Raw genomic sequence first — 12,923 nt, forward strand, 5'->3', positions numbered from 1 at the left:
TACACTCATCCATTAATTCACCCATCCATTTGCATGTGTGTGTATATATACCAAACCATGCATTCATCCCCATACATCATTCAACCCATCCATCAATCCATCCATCCAATGATTCATTCATCCATCCACCCATCTATATACCCCACCATCTACTCCTTCATCCATCTATCCAACCATTCATCCATTAACCAACCCTCCTACCAATACAATTTAACCCACCGGTTAACAAAAAATGTTGAAATTGAGGTGAGTGAGAGAATGATGAAGTGCTTTCAGAACATTGAATTCAATAACGAAAAGCAACGTACCAATCTGCCTCAGGAAGGACGTTTTCAATCAGTGCGTATTTCCAAACATGACATTTGACAAATACAAAGGAAATGGAGCATGGGACAAAAACTACAAATCACTCAGCCGTAGAATAGATCAGGGCAAAATATTAAAATCTGCACATTAAGCATTTCAAGTGCGTTTTGTCTGTCTCCCTTGCAGGGATTCTTCCACGTGGACATCTCAGAATCTCCTAGAAATGGGCGACATGGTCACCACCCTCAGCACCACCACGCTCTATGCCATCAATGAAGTAAATGTCATCTACAACCACACCACTTCCCGGCGCATTTGTTGTTTGGCACCATGTCCGACATTTCTCTCCACCCTTGCTGGGAGCTTCTTCAGGAAGCTGAACAAAAAAAACGCGGCACAACCCGGAAATTCATCGGAGACCTATAGAGCACAACCACACAAAAAAACAACGCCGAGGCATCTATGATCACACGTGTGCCATATTTGCCGGGCAGGTGGGTTAGATTTGAACCCCAGGAGTCTGTCGCTTGCCTGTTGAATCTTCTTGCTGGCTGCGGGCTTCGCTCTGCCCTCAGTTCTGCATTCACCATGGCACCGAACGGGCAATCGACACACAGCAGCCACGATCCCCGTAACTTTGTACTCTGCCGAAGTTTACCCGGTTCTATTTCAGGAGCTCCGAAAATAAAAATGGTGAAAAAAATGTACCACTCTGGAGCAACTATTCACTTGCTTCAACAGATTATGGGTCATAAAGATACACGTGTTTAATTTACAGGCCGGATGGAAATTATCTTGATGTAATCGAGAAATGAGAGGTTCATTTAGTATTGTGGAGAAATGGCTCCGGGAGCTAGGAGGGTGTAAAGGAGGATACAAAGTGAAAGGCCTTGCCGCCATTGACAAACATGAACGTGTGATCGAATTTTCACATCCTCATGGCAGTGTGTTGGGGGGGGAGGGGTGGGGGGCTGTATTGACGTGACGATTCATTCAATATAACGGGTTCCATGGCTCACGAAATACTGACTTGTGCATCACCGTTGAATCATGTACGGTGCCATGAAACGGTGATGACTTCCGTCGGTGAGCTGTTGACCACAACTGCCTCCCCATTCCCCCCCCCCCCCCCCACTTCGACTTCTCGCGCAGTCCCAGCTGGCGCCTCTCAAGGATTACGTGACTGCCCTGTCACAGGTCACGTACACGGGTCCTGCTCGACTTAATTTCTCTCCCAACGTGACGTTGATCAACCTCAGATTGGCAGCGTTGATCAACGGCGGCGGCGGCGGCGGAGCACGGAGGAAGCGCGCCGCCACCGACAGTAAGTCGCCCCACCTCGTGTCGCGTCACACCGGCCGCCCGCTTGCACCGACGATCTCTCGCTGCCGAACGGAAAGGTCATCCCGTGTGGGTGGGTGGGGTTGGGACCTTCCGACTTTGGGCGGGTCATCTCACTTTGGACTTGGACGAATCATTTTGATGGGAATGTTTTGGGTTGCGTTAACAAAATGAACAAATCTCGTGAAATATGTCAATCGCAAATCCCAGGTGTCCTGGGACACCTTTAATGAAGGTGTCAAGTTTGGTGGGGGGCACTACCCCCCCAACCCCCACAAACTCTGCCCATGCCCAGCTGTGTAGTGACAAACAGGTTGTTTCTGTATGCAATGAAAATACAAAGACATAGCAAAAGGGGTAATGGCACATGTACAGACAATTTTAAAATCTACAGCATGTAAAGCACGGTGTACGTGTACGCGATGGCAAACACATGTATCCATTTGTACAGTTCATCTCGTGTGTGTGCGTCCTTCCACGTGGATGACTCGGCTTTACAGTATGGACATTATACAACCTTGCGCAGCTTTCCTAACAACAACACACCTCACATTCTACCTGTGTAGCATGCCCAGGTGGTAACCTCACACGACTCAGCATCGTCGATCAGAAACAATTGCTGGCTCTGATGACGGCGGCCAATCTGGATGCCTGCCTGCCACTCGACGTGTTCAGTCAGAGCATCGAGGATCTGGGAAAGGTCAAGTTCTTTCCCGATCAGCTGACTGTCTTGAAGGCAAAGCTCAAGTTGGTAAGAGTTTTGGCCTTCGTTAATGTCATGGTACACAGTGTGGTTATACGAATATATACACAATAGTATATACACAAATAATGAAGGTTATATCAATAATAGGGTTTTCCCCTTTTTTCCGGCAACAAAACTGAAACCTTTTAACAAGGATTCACGTCTGCATTAACCACAATACTTGCAGTCAAAATGCAAACAAAAAACACACTATGATAATATATGCATTGTCCTTGAAACTCATTGGTCCACACCAAGGGACGGCTTTCTTTTGAGCCTCGACCCAATTGGTGCTCGACCAGAGAACGCCAATAGGCGTACAGCTCAAAGACAATGCTGCACTATCAAAGTAATGAGGGCTCGGGGTGAGCATCTACATCATTAGACCTCCTTTGCCAAGTACCAACATATTATAATAGGGTTTTTCCCCTTTTTTCTGGCAACAAAAAAAGGGGAAAAACCCTATTATTATATTTTTGTACAGGCAAAGGAGGTCAAATGATAATAAACGGTTTTTTTGGGTTAGATCGTGTAAGTATAAATGCGTCGAAACTCTCCACCACCCGACACGGCCAATCAACAAGGGATTTGTCATGTAAACAAAACGCCAAATATGTTACTACTTCAGCCCACCGGCGTGTTGAAGAGTGAATCCACAACGTTTACAATCTGAGTACGACATCCCGCTGGTAATTACATCCAGCATCATCGGGCGATTTGCCAGAATAGACAAATCCCTTACTGATTGGCCGTGTCGGGTGGTGGAGGGTTTCGACACATTTATTCTTACGCGATCTAACCCAAAAACCTTTATTACGAATAATATTGGTCGCGAAAGCCTCCCGTGTTAAACTGAGTATATATATATACACAACAGCATACATCCTTGAAGATATCACGTTTTTTTGCTATGTCTAGATCATCCCGAACTATTCAAACAGCCCTCGTTGATTGAACGTCTCCGTTTCTCTGTTGCCAGGTGTTACCGTCGCCAGTTCCCCAGGACGTGCTATTAATTTTGGGCACCTTGGCCCAGGCGTACACTCCTGAAGAACTCAAGCAGCTCAACCTCTCCAGCATCGACACCGTTGCAAAGCTGGCCCAGACGCCAGGATGGAGCCCGGACCAGGTACAGCGACCACAGTGCTGCTGGTGACAGTGTCGGCGCTGCTGCTGCTGCTGCCCCTGCTATTGCTTGCTGCCGCTAGTGCTGCCCCTGCTGCTGCTGCTGCTGCCCCTGCTATTGCTTGCTGCCGCTAGTGCTGCCGCTGCTATTGCTTGCTGCCGCTAGTGCTGCCCCTGCTGCTGCTGCTGCCCCTGCTATTGCTTGCTGCCGCTAGTGCTGCCCCTGCTGCTGCCCCTGCTATTGCTTGCTGCCGCTAGTGCTGCCCCTGCTACTGCTGCTGCTGCCCCTGCTATTGCTTGCTGCCGCTAGTGCTGCCCCTGCTGCTGCTGCCCCTGCTATTGCTTGCTGTCGCTAGTGCTGCCCCTGTTGCTGCTGCTGCTGCCCCTGCTATTGCTTGCTGCCGCTAGTGCTGCCCCTGCTGCTGCCCCTGCTATTGCTTGCTGCTGCTAGTGCTGCCCCTGCCGCTGCTGCTGCTGCCCCTGCTATTGCTTGCTGCTGCTAGTGCTGCCCCTGCTGCTGCTGCTGCCCCTGCTATTGCTTGCTGCCGCTAGTGCTGCCCCTGCTGCTGCCCCTGCTATCGCTTGCTGCCGCTAGTGCTGCCCCTGCTGCTGCTGCCCCTGCTATTGCTTGCTGCCGCTAGTGCTGCCCCTGCCGCTGCTGCTGCTGCCCCTGCTATTGCTTGCTGCCGCTTGTGCTGCCCCTGCTGCTGCTGCCGCCCCTCCTGCTGCTGTTGCTGTCGCTGCGGCTCCTGGCACTGCTACTTCTGCATGAAGTTAAAGCGTAATTATACAGGTTTTTTGAGAGTTGACGTCAATGTAGAGCTGGGTAAAAAAAAAAAACCCGTTTCATCTTCCGTTATCTTTATTGTCTTTTGTTGAAAATCGTAACGGCGTCCTGACTTACGTTTTGCAGATCAAGGCTGTGGCAGCGAAATACGAAACCGTGAAATCTGTGCCCCAACTCACGTCTTCTGACCTCAAGTCCCTGGGAGTGTTTGTGTCCGGGCTCTCAGATGTGGGGCAGATTAACAACGATGCATACAAGTAAGATACCAGCCATGCTGTGCAAGCCAGCAGTAATAAAAAAAATATATAGATATAATTTCAACAACGTAGGCGTAGGAATACAGAATTCTAGATTTGAAGCTTTCGTGACTGCAAGGATTCATACTCTTAGTTCTTTCGGTAAAGTCACGTAGGTAAAAAATGAAATTAAAATTAATAATAATATTTTATTTTATGTTGTTTTATTTTTTATTAATTTTTCATTTTTTACCTACGTGACTTTACCGAAAGAACTAAGAGTAGGAATACAGAACCATGACACACGAGGGATCGACACGACCTTTACAAGCGGCTCTTGAGGAGGAACCTCGTTGCGTTTCGAACCCTGCGACTGCCCCTGGTTAAGACTGCGAGCAGGTTGGTGAAGGTGATGAAGCAATCACCTTCACTGCCCTGCTTCCGTTCCTCAATGTAAAACAACCAACCATCCCTTCTCCCCAGCCCGTCCTACTGCTACTGCCTGTCCCAGCCACCTGGCTATGACCAGTTCTACTCCCACTCCTATCACTTACCCCTACCCCTCGTCAACTACTTCCACCTGTCCTCATGTCACCATACCTACACCGCCACTTTTAATGACCCCCACATGAAATAAGAATGATAACTATCGCTCAGAGTTCACGTTTGTAACTGTCTGCATATACAAATACATACACATATGCACATGATTTCATTTGAAGACGAAGATCCCCCGTGTAGCCTGCACAAGCTGTTGGCTAAAGTGCTGTTCACAAGCATCCATGAAGGTCGATACAGAACAGGAGGTGGGCGGGGGGGGGGGGGTTTGGCCAACACCACGTCCGGCCGCCTTTGTCTCCCCAGTGGTGATGTTTACACACCGCACCAGGTACTCGTTTCAGGCTGCTGAGTCGACTTAGAGGAGGCCCATCACCAGTTCAAATAATCTTCACTGGTGTTGGCCGTGAGCGGGAATCGAACTCTGGTCGCCGGGTTCGTAGTGCAGAGTGCTAACCGCTACACTACCGCTCCCCGTACACACACACATTCACACATCCTTAACACTATGCTTTATATATATACACATAACGACACAGCAAATCCAAACGGTCAATTAAACTATTTTCTCGAGGTATACCGTGCCTGATGAGAAGCCGAGATCCATTTGTAGTATTTATTTTCTGTGCGTGTAACACAGGGAAGCGGCAGAGTCCATCGGAAACGTGGCGGCATACAGTCCAGACCAGCTCACAAAGCTCTGGATAAAAGCGAATTCATCTTTTAGTGGATTTTCAAACGGTGCCATCACACAGATCGGATCTGTTGTCGGTAAGTTATGGGGACATTACGGGCAGCACAAACTTGATCAACGTCACTGATTCCAGTTTAATGTGAACGTGTCGAGCTTGTAAACCCGTAGACTGCCGTATTATTATTATTTCTAGAAAACTTTGATATCGCGAATGGCACTTTATAATTGTGTTATGTACACCGTGGTGATTGTTGTTTATCGAGTTGTCATGTCGGTGTGCGATTGTTCAAATGTTTATATGGAGCTTTTGGGGTTTGGGTTAGGGGTGGACATATTTAGTCCGTCACAGGCAGAGGATACGAGAGAGATATTCATATTCTTAGGTTTTTTTGGTAAAGTCACGTAGGTAAACATTTTTTAATTAAAATTAATAAAAGTAAAATAAAAATAAAATAAAAATCACGACGTTTCGGAGGCAACACAAGATTCCGTCTTCACATACTAGTATATAATCAAGGACTGTTTTCTTGAAATTTCTCTTACTTGATACAGCAATCATGCTGTGACGGTTCCACCTAAAGACGGAAGCTTGTGTTGCCTCCGAAACGTCGTGATTTTTTTTTTATTTTTATTTACTTTTATTAATTTAAAAAAATTTACGTACGTGACTTTACCGAAAAAACCCAAGAAAATTAATCCTTGCAGTCACTAAAGCTTCAAATCTAGAAAGATAAGAGAGAGATTTTGAGCCAAGGGACTTTGATGTCTGGGGGACGGGAGTTCTAGACAAAGGGGACAGCAGAGGAGAAAAAGCGACCACCAAATGAGTGAGGATTGACGAAGGGGGTTTGGAAGAAGGCCTTGGTTGCTGGAGTGTGGAGGGTGTCAAATGAGAGTAGAGCCAGATGAGAGGTAGGCAAGCACGTGGAGTGGAGCGGAGTGAAATGAGATGGCTGAGAGGTCGACAGGAGTGATCTAACCCAAAAAAAACCCTCTTATGGATGATATTGGTCGCGAAAGCCCACGTGTTAAACTGACAGGAGTGAGTTTTGTGGATGCTCTTGAAGATGGTGAGCGTGATGTTGAATTGACAGGTGATTGGATTGGAAGCCAGTGAAGGGCACGGCGTATAGGGGGATGGGATGTCTCAGTTGCTAGTTTGGGTCAGCAATCTGGCAGTAGAATTTTGGATCATCTGAGATGTCGGCAACGAGTTCTATTGGGAGGCCATAGCGTAGAGACATGCAGTGGACGACTCGTTGTGAGGATGGCATGGTTGAGGGTCTTGGTGGCAGTTCTGGTAAGGAAGTGGCAAAACATGTCAACCTAACGCTGGTTTTGTCGGAAATTGTTCTCACATTTTACAGCTGGAGCCTCAGCCGCTGAAATTAATAATTTGGGTGCATCACAGATTGGTGAGATTAAGCCTTTGGCAATTCCTCTCATCCCCCTGAACGTGTTCAAGGTGAGTCCATTTCTCACACATTCTTTCGTGCTGGCAAGGCGGTGAGTGAATATAAGTGCTCACCGCTGACTTGACTTGCCAATGCCTAATAGTGCGATGATCACATTAATAATGTTTGCGTTTCACGTGTTTTTTTTATTGTCGCATTTCGTGCGGATATTCTACAAACAGCCCATGATTCCCCTAACTTGATTGCATGATGAACGTTGTTAGGTCAATCACTTAGCCAATACATTTTACGGAAAAATGTTAGTGTATTCAATATGGACGTGTAAACAGTATTCATGCTGATTTAAAGGTTTCGTGACTGCAGGGATTCATATTCTTGGTTCTTTCGGTAAAGTCACAAGAATATAGTATTCATGCTGCTGCAGTGTAATGGTTAGCAACACTGGACTTGCAATCCAGAGATTGCTGGTTCGATTCCATCTCCAATTAATCCAATGGGGAAGTTTCTCCAATTATTCGACCTCTGTCCACCCAGCTACACCACAGTTAGTCGATCGACAGGTCGTGTGTGGTGGAGTAAAATGTGGGCACGCCGAACCTCTTCCAAGCAGGGGTGGTTTCTTCATTAGGGCGATTGGGCGACGCACCACCAATCTCAGCCGTTACTTTGCCTCTGGATATAGTCCAATCAGCGTCATGTCACGTTCTGTGGAGTACCGCCTCTTTTTGGGCGATTTCACTCTGGCTGAGAATCGCCCCGAGTGTTCCCATAGACTTACATTCAAAGAAATTTTTTTTCGAACGGCGGGCGCTGCAATGCATTCTCTATGGCTTCCGGGAGGGCTCGCACTAACGTGCTTACGTCATCATACGTAAGCACGTTTCAGTCAACAATATTATTTGTCACTACCTAGTGGAATCTTTAATAAAAGAAACTGAGTGGATTGTAATAATAATGAGTATAGAAACAAACAATATGTATTGTAAGAGTCACTTTATTTTTCATTAATATTAAAGAAGTGAAGTTCCCTTTACATGCTTAAGCTGTTAATATATCCATTGCATGGGTGGACCTTATCCTTATCAATCATCCAGACATTTGCCCCTCCTGAGAGATTTTGCAGGAGCCGCCACTGCTTCCAAGACTGAAGCATTGCATTTCGATATATTTGCGTGGTTTTGTGGGCGAGTCGGACAAAATACCCTCCAGAGATTCTCCAGAACTACCTTTAGTCAATTGCCTTCCGTCTTCAGTAGCTTGACCAATTAATCGCAAGGCTGCACATTAAACTTGTATCTATAAGTGGATCACCCTGTATATTGTATTTGCATATATATAATATTGTATCCTCTCTCTCTCTCTCCCTCACATCTCTCCTGCGACGACTCAGGGTTTGAATGCGAATACGGTGACTTCTCTTTCACGAGATTCCGCATTGAGCATAAGCAACAGTCAGTACAACCAGCTCCCCATCGCTGCACAGAGCGCTCTCGCGCAGAGGCTCGCATCCTTTGTCGCATACACGGCGCCAAACCTACCTGGGCCTGGGTACGTGGAGGCACCTTCCCCCCCAGCAGGTGAGAAACCTTCAAGGTGTAGTCCAACAAAAGTAAACTTGGCTCTTCGTGGGCACATGATGGTTCACCACTGCTCCGCTCACCTCTGAGATTTGGAAAAATCGTAAAGATTTCGGGCTAACAATTCAAGAATTGTATTTTTGTTTGTGTGCTTATGTGTAAGACTGTTCCGCAAAATATGCAAACTGTTAGTTCAAAGTTGCCCCTACACTGTTGTACATTTCAGTGGAATTCTGAATGTAACGATCTCGGTAGTCTGAGCAAATTTGGATTCTTCATGGGATAATCCAGTGTATTTTTTTCCGTCGCGTACACAAAACAGAGTGCATCACCACCATCCGTAATGATGCCGTGTGTTTGGAGGGTGAAGGCTGGCCGGGTGGCGGTGCAGTGGTAATGCTCATTCCTCCGGGACGCCTTTTCTGTGTGGAGTTACTATGTTTGCCGCCCTTCTGCATGGTTTTCTCCGAGTTCTCCCGGTTCCCTCCCACAGCAAAACAAATATATGTAACTTGTTTTGGCCTAACATCCCGATGTTGAAACATTACTAGCGGATAACTCAATTGGGATTGCGCCAGTGACGATTATCTGAAACAGTACTGGGCCTCCCCCTAGGTCGACTCCGCCTCAAATGAGTACCTGGTGCAGTGTGTAAACATCACCACGAGGGAGACAAAGGTGGCCGGCCATGTTGCTGGCCACCAAACCCTCCTTGTGTGTCTTGCCGGCCTTATTAGGTGCTCGCCAACAGCACTTGCCCCAACAGGCTGTTAAGACTATACGGGGGATCTTTGTCTTTTTCTTTGCTGCCGTGTGCAGGTGGAGCCCAGGGTTTGTCTGCGACTGTGCTGACGATGGTGGCTGTGCTGCTGTTGCCGTCCCTCGGTCTGCTGTTGGCTTAAAGAACCTCGCCAGTGAACGTGCAACGTCGGCCCAACGTTGGCTCGTGGTTGGAACCTTGGGTCCAACGTTGGGCCAACCGTGGGTTATTGTTGGCCCAATAGTTCCACTTTTACTGGGTCACTATTCCGTGACCCTCCCCCCCCCCCCCCATGCACACCAACCCCAATATTTTTCGATTTAAAGCTTTCGTGACTGCAGGGATTCATCTTCTTGGTTCTTTTGGTAAAGTCACGTAGAAGGGAAATAATAAAATAATAAAAAACATAATACAATAATTTTATTATGCTTTTTATTTTATTACATTTTATTATGTTATTTTATTATGTTTTATTATTATTATTTTATTATTTCCCTTCTACGTGACTTTACCAAAATAACCAAGAAGATGAACCCCAATATTATCAAAGCACCAAAACCCTCAGGAATATCCATCCATGTTTTTGTTGTTTTTACTCTGTGCTTGTTTCTGTTGTGATACACATACCCATGAGTACGTATGAGCCAGTGCATGGCCTAAACAACCGCAATCTATATTGCATCCCACTGTATCGCATTAATACGTGCACCTTGTATAAAAACTCTCCTTGCACTGCGGTGGGGGATCATAGCTCACGAATAGTGAAAGGGCAATGAAGTGTGCCGGGAAGTGTTTCCACAGAGGTAAATTAAGTAATTTCTACTTCATGGGTTGTTCACGGTTGTGCTGCTCCACAGCTCACCAACGTGTTTCCGGGTTGCACCGCGCGCCTTGTTCGACGCGATGTACCGACGTTTCGCTCTCAAAGCACAACAGATTTGATTTGTGCACAACCCCGAAAACGCACGGAAGAGCTCGAATGTTGCGCGCATCGCCTCGCGTGTGACATCGAGGCGAACGGCGGCAGTTCAACAGGCCTGCAGGTGTGCACCCTCGATGTGGAAGCCAGGCCAGAGTCTGCCTTCAATAAAACAAATTCTCAACAAACAAAGCAAAGAAACTCGGTGCCCGAGACCAATAATCAGGTGGACATTTAATTTTGCTTGGAGAGATGTACTTCCTGTCCGGTCATTATTTGTGCTTCTAGAGTGCAACCTGCATACATAAGCGCCCTAATGGTTATAAAATAGTAATAATGGAAATATTCATCTTCAAAATATGAAATCATAGCTGATTTAAAAAAACAACAAGATTGTTGTATTTTGGGGAACTCATGCAATTTATAAAATGTAAATATAGGTATGGTACATATTTTTTTTCGTAATTTTAAACTGTTATGACATTAAGTTCACGTGTTTGCAAATAATGAATTATCACTAATCGCTATTACACCTAAATTTTGTATTTTGATGTGAACTTAAGTGTGTGTGATCATGTAAACACACGTGTGTGTCAGTGTGCATCTGCCCGTCATCTCGGGCAGTTAACTCATAACACCTGAGTCTATCCCGTAACCTCCTGCTGAGTAGTGAGCCTTAGACACTTCACGTAGCCACAAAGTGCACCGAGCCTGGCACAAGAGCCGTGGTGACATCACCTGGTAAAATACAACCTTTTTTTCTGTTTACTTGGTAGTGAATGGAGGTTGTTATTGTTGCTGGGCAGAAATTATTAATGGAACTGCACTACGATTTCAGCGATGCAGGGTTCAACTCCCAGTTGTACACATCTTTTTTTACCAGTGGCAACTAGAATGTGAACCAGGCCTGAACCTCTTCGCTTGACTTTGCCCAAGACACTCCCAATTTCAGCCGATATGAGTTGGATGTTATCATGGGCTGTGTGCAGAATATACGCACGAAAGGCCACGATCTCAAGTTGAAAAGCTAAGCATGCGCTGGTTATGTTTTCGTGCTGTGTAAACAGCTTATTGTTTTTAGTCTGTGAAAAAAAAAAGTTCTGGCTGATCTGTGTCATCATTGGCTCAGAATTGCTGAAGTGCGTTTGTTGATGCAAACACTGGAGAGACAAAGGGAGATTGGCAGCACGCTGGCTAGAAACAACATTTAGTGTGCTCTTCCATCCTTATTTGGTGCTTACTAACAGCGCTTGCCCATGGACAAATGCCCATTGGGGGAGGGGATGTATGTACATGCGTGTGTTTTGGGTCTTAAATATGCGTTAAGCTGTTTATACCAAATTGGATATTTGATAGGCGCGGTGGTTTGAGCAGCTGAGTAAATTCGCAGTTACGTCCTACGAAATGAAATCGTGTAGCGAGTGAGACGTTCTCCCATCTCCGGGTGTTATGTTAATGACCTTACCGAGAATTATGACGGCTGCGCTTCATGAAACACTTTGCCTGTATCCGGCAGCATAGCGATTGATGCATCGGTACACCCGCAATAATAAACACTGCAATAATGTGCGATCAGGTTTTGTGTCCAAATCCCCGATTAGATGTATGAATGTTTGAACTTCTTTCGTACCGTCCGTAGCCCCCCGTGCTCATCGGAGGTGCGGTGGAAGGACAACAAACTAAAAGCAATAAGCAGTTCTAAAGAAATTAGTTTTCAATCTAGATAAAAAAGTGTATAGCTCCAGTGGCTTCCTAATATCGGAAGGAAGAGCGTTCCAGACGGCCGCAGAAGCGCGCATCTGAGAGTGCTACGAATAATAGTTTTTTTTGGTTGTGAGCAAATAGTTTTTTAATCTTAAGCACTTTGTGTGCAACGTTTTCCCTATTCTCCAGATTATACGTTTAATCTCGTCCCCCCTCCCTTCCTCTTTCAACTGGGGCGCAATATGTGTGGGGCGCATGTTACTTTCCGGATGATTGTATAACCTGGAGAACACGGTCGACGACATGGATTGCACATGTGGCGAATTTAGTGTTGTGAATTACAAGTACGGTGGACGATTTAGATCCCAGCAACGTTGAATGTTGAGATCTTGATTCGTTCGCTGTGAACTCGTCTTGATGTAAGGCCCTGTGGGTGGTGTTTGAGCAGTCGGAGTGTTTTGCGGAGGTTCAAAAAATGGCGATATTATTCGGTGTGTCTTTGCTTATTAAATGAATAAACCTGATCTTGTCCTCTTACATAAGTATTTAAAATTATTGATGACATATAAATTAAGTAGTTATTCCCGTGTGGTTCCCTTACCAAAGCAATAAACATTACTACAGGATCAATATCTGCGTTTTTGTTTTCCCCCCGCTGTGGAGTGCATATGTGTAGTATACTATTTGAATTAATACATTATCATTTAACAACTGCCTTTTGTTAATCGACTGCTGTATGAAGGCATCTTACACCAC

General features: G+C 45.9%; 1 protein-coding gene across 1 annotated transcript in view; it reads left to right on the plus strand.

The window, feature by feature from the left end:
* The window catches only part of LOC133353681 (uncharacterized), a 49,858-nt gene extending 37,061 nt beyond the window's left edge, over positions 1–12,797 (plus strand). The window contains exons 38-46 of the mRNA XM_061570111.1: positions 493–583; positions 1,459–1,630; positions 2,214–2,398; positions 3,372–3,521; positions 4,431–4,561; positions 5,739–5,869; positions 7,160–7,257; positions 8,598–8,784; positions 9,604–12,797. Coding sequence (XP_061426095.1) covers positions 493–583; positions 1,459–1,630; positions 2,214–2,398; positions 3,372–3,521; positions 4,431–4,561; positions 5,739–5,869; positions 7,160–7,257; positions 8,598–8,784; positions 9,604–9,686 — 1,228 coding nt within the window. The 3' untranslated portion in view covers positions 9,687–12,797. The remainder of the gene's footprint in view (positions 1–492; positions 584–1,458; positions 1,631–2,213; positions 2,399–3,371; positions 3,522–4,430; positions 4,562–5,738; positions 5,870–7,159; positions 7,258–8,597; positions 8,785–9,603) is intronic.
* Positions 12,798–12,923: the final 126 nt, after the last annotated feature.

This window comes from Lethenteron reissneri, chromosome 44, assembly GCF_015708825.2.
Source record: "Lethenteron reissneri isolate LAM-NWPU_2019-01 chromosome 44, ASM1570882v1, whole genome shotgun sequence".
Lineage (NCBI taxonomy): Eukaryota > Metazoa > Chordata > Hyperoartia > Petromyzontiformes > Petromyzontidae > Lethenteron > Lethenteron reissneri.